The sequence below is a fragment of the Lucilia cuprina genome, chromosome 3, assembly GCF_022045245.1.
Source record: "Lucilia cuprina isolate Lc7/37 chromosome 3, ASM2204524v1, whole genome shotgun sequence".
NCBI classification, from domain to species: domain Eukaryota; kingdom Metazoa; phylum Arthropoda; class Insecta; order Diptera; family Calliphoridae; genus Lucilia; species Lucilia cuprina.
In genome coordinates this window covers 62680428-62681953 of record NC_060951.1, presented here as the reverse complement: position 1 = coordinate 62681953, position 1526 = coordinate 62680428, and the positions used below count along the sequence as shown (strand labels likewise).

Here is a 1526-nt window from a genome sequence, read left to right as displayed (position 1 = left end):
GTTCTAGTTCTGTTCTAGTTCTGTTCTAGTTCTGTTCTAGTTCTGTTCTAGTTCTGTTCTAGTTCTGTTCTAGTTCTGTTCTAGTTCTGTACTAGTTCTGTTTTAGTTGTGTTCTAGTTCTGTTCTAGTTTTGTTTTAGTTCTTTTCTAGTTCTGTTTTAGTTTTGATCTAGTTCTGTTCTAGTTCTGTTGTAGTTCTGTTGTAGTTCTGTTTTAGTTTTGTTCTAGTTCTGATCTAGTTCTTTTAAGTTATTTTCTAGTTATGTTCTAGTTATATTCTAGTTCTGTTGTAGTTCTGTTCTAGTTCTGTTTAGTTTAATTCTGTTCTAATTCTATTCGTTCAGTTGTATTTGAATTCTAATTCAACTTAAAGGAGAAACATTAAGTATCAATGCATCACATACAGTAAGCAGGTTGCATATTCGTACTAACCCCGAAAAGGGTTAATGCAAAAGAAGAAATAACGATAATATTTATCATAATAATATTTACTTCCAACCTTTAATCAAACCAAAATACTAGTATTAGGAATACAAATACAAACAAGTTGACAACCGCAACATGTTCAACCAAATATGAAAAATACTTATTCATACATTGAAAATATAATATTTTCAAATAAATCAAACACATGAATACTTAATAAAAATGCATTTACAACAAAAATCAGTATCTTCCGTCTGCTGCCACATTTGCTCTCTCAACTGCACTTCAATCCATTAATTTTTTTTCTGTTACATTTTAAAGATCCCCTGCTTAGTTTAGATTTCGTCAGTCGGTCTTCAGTTGTAGTGGTTATTGTTGTTCTATTGGAGGTTTATTACTAAGGCTTCCCTGGAGCAAAAAAAAACAAACAAGTATTGAATTCTACTAAATATATAAGTAGTAGTTGGGGTTGTCTGGCTGTTTTGCTAACTATTCTAAGTTATTACTGTTCTAGATGCCCGAGTCAACGACAGAATGTTTGCAATGGACAATCAATTGAAGGTGATTTGAATTACTTTGATTTAGTATTTAATTAATTATATTATAATTTTAGTTTTAGTCTAGCATTAAAGTATTTTTGAATAATCCTGTTTTTATATAATTTATATATTCTTTTATTTCAGTTGGTGGCTTTTGTTCACTTTGTTTTCATATCAAATGCCATGATGGGTATGTGGGGTCATGGAGCCTATGAATTTTATAACTTTCTTTTCATAATCGCCATGTTCTGGTGTATGCACAGCAAGGATTCGGTGGATGCGGTTCATGTAGTAAGTAATTATGTTGGGAATTTAAATGAAATGAAATTTATTAAGATGAAAACAATTATATTTAAACAGATTTTTTGTTGTTAATAGTTAAAGTACAAAGTACTTAGTAATATATACTCGCTATACATATGTGGCAAATTCGTATTGTTATGTGTGAGACATGTTTGTGTTTATACCCTACACCACTATAGTGGGGAGGGTATTATACGTTTGTGCTGATGTTTGTAACATACAAAAATATTGGTCCAATACCCACCTTAAAGTATACCGA

General features: G+C 30.5%; 1 protein-coding gene across 2 annotated transcripts in view; it reads left to right on the top strand.

The window, feature by feature from the left end:
• Positions 1-1526, top strand: part of LOC111689566 (type-1 angiotensin II receptor-associated protein) — an 11493-nt gene that overhangs the window by 1958 nt on the left and 8009 nt on the right. The window contains exons 1-2 of one of the 2 annotated variants that reach the window (XM_023452035.2): positions 820-986; positions 1109-1255. In XM_023452035.2, coding sequence (XP_023307803.1) covers positions 960-986; positions 1109-1255 — 174 coding nt within the window. In that variant the 5' untranslated portion in view covers positions 820-959. Of the gene's footprint in view, positions 1-819; positions 987-1108; positions 1256-1526 lie in introns of those variants that run through there. The other variant, XM_023452034.2, reaches the window with a different exon arrangement.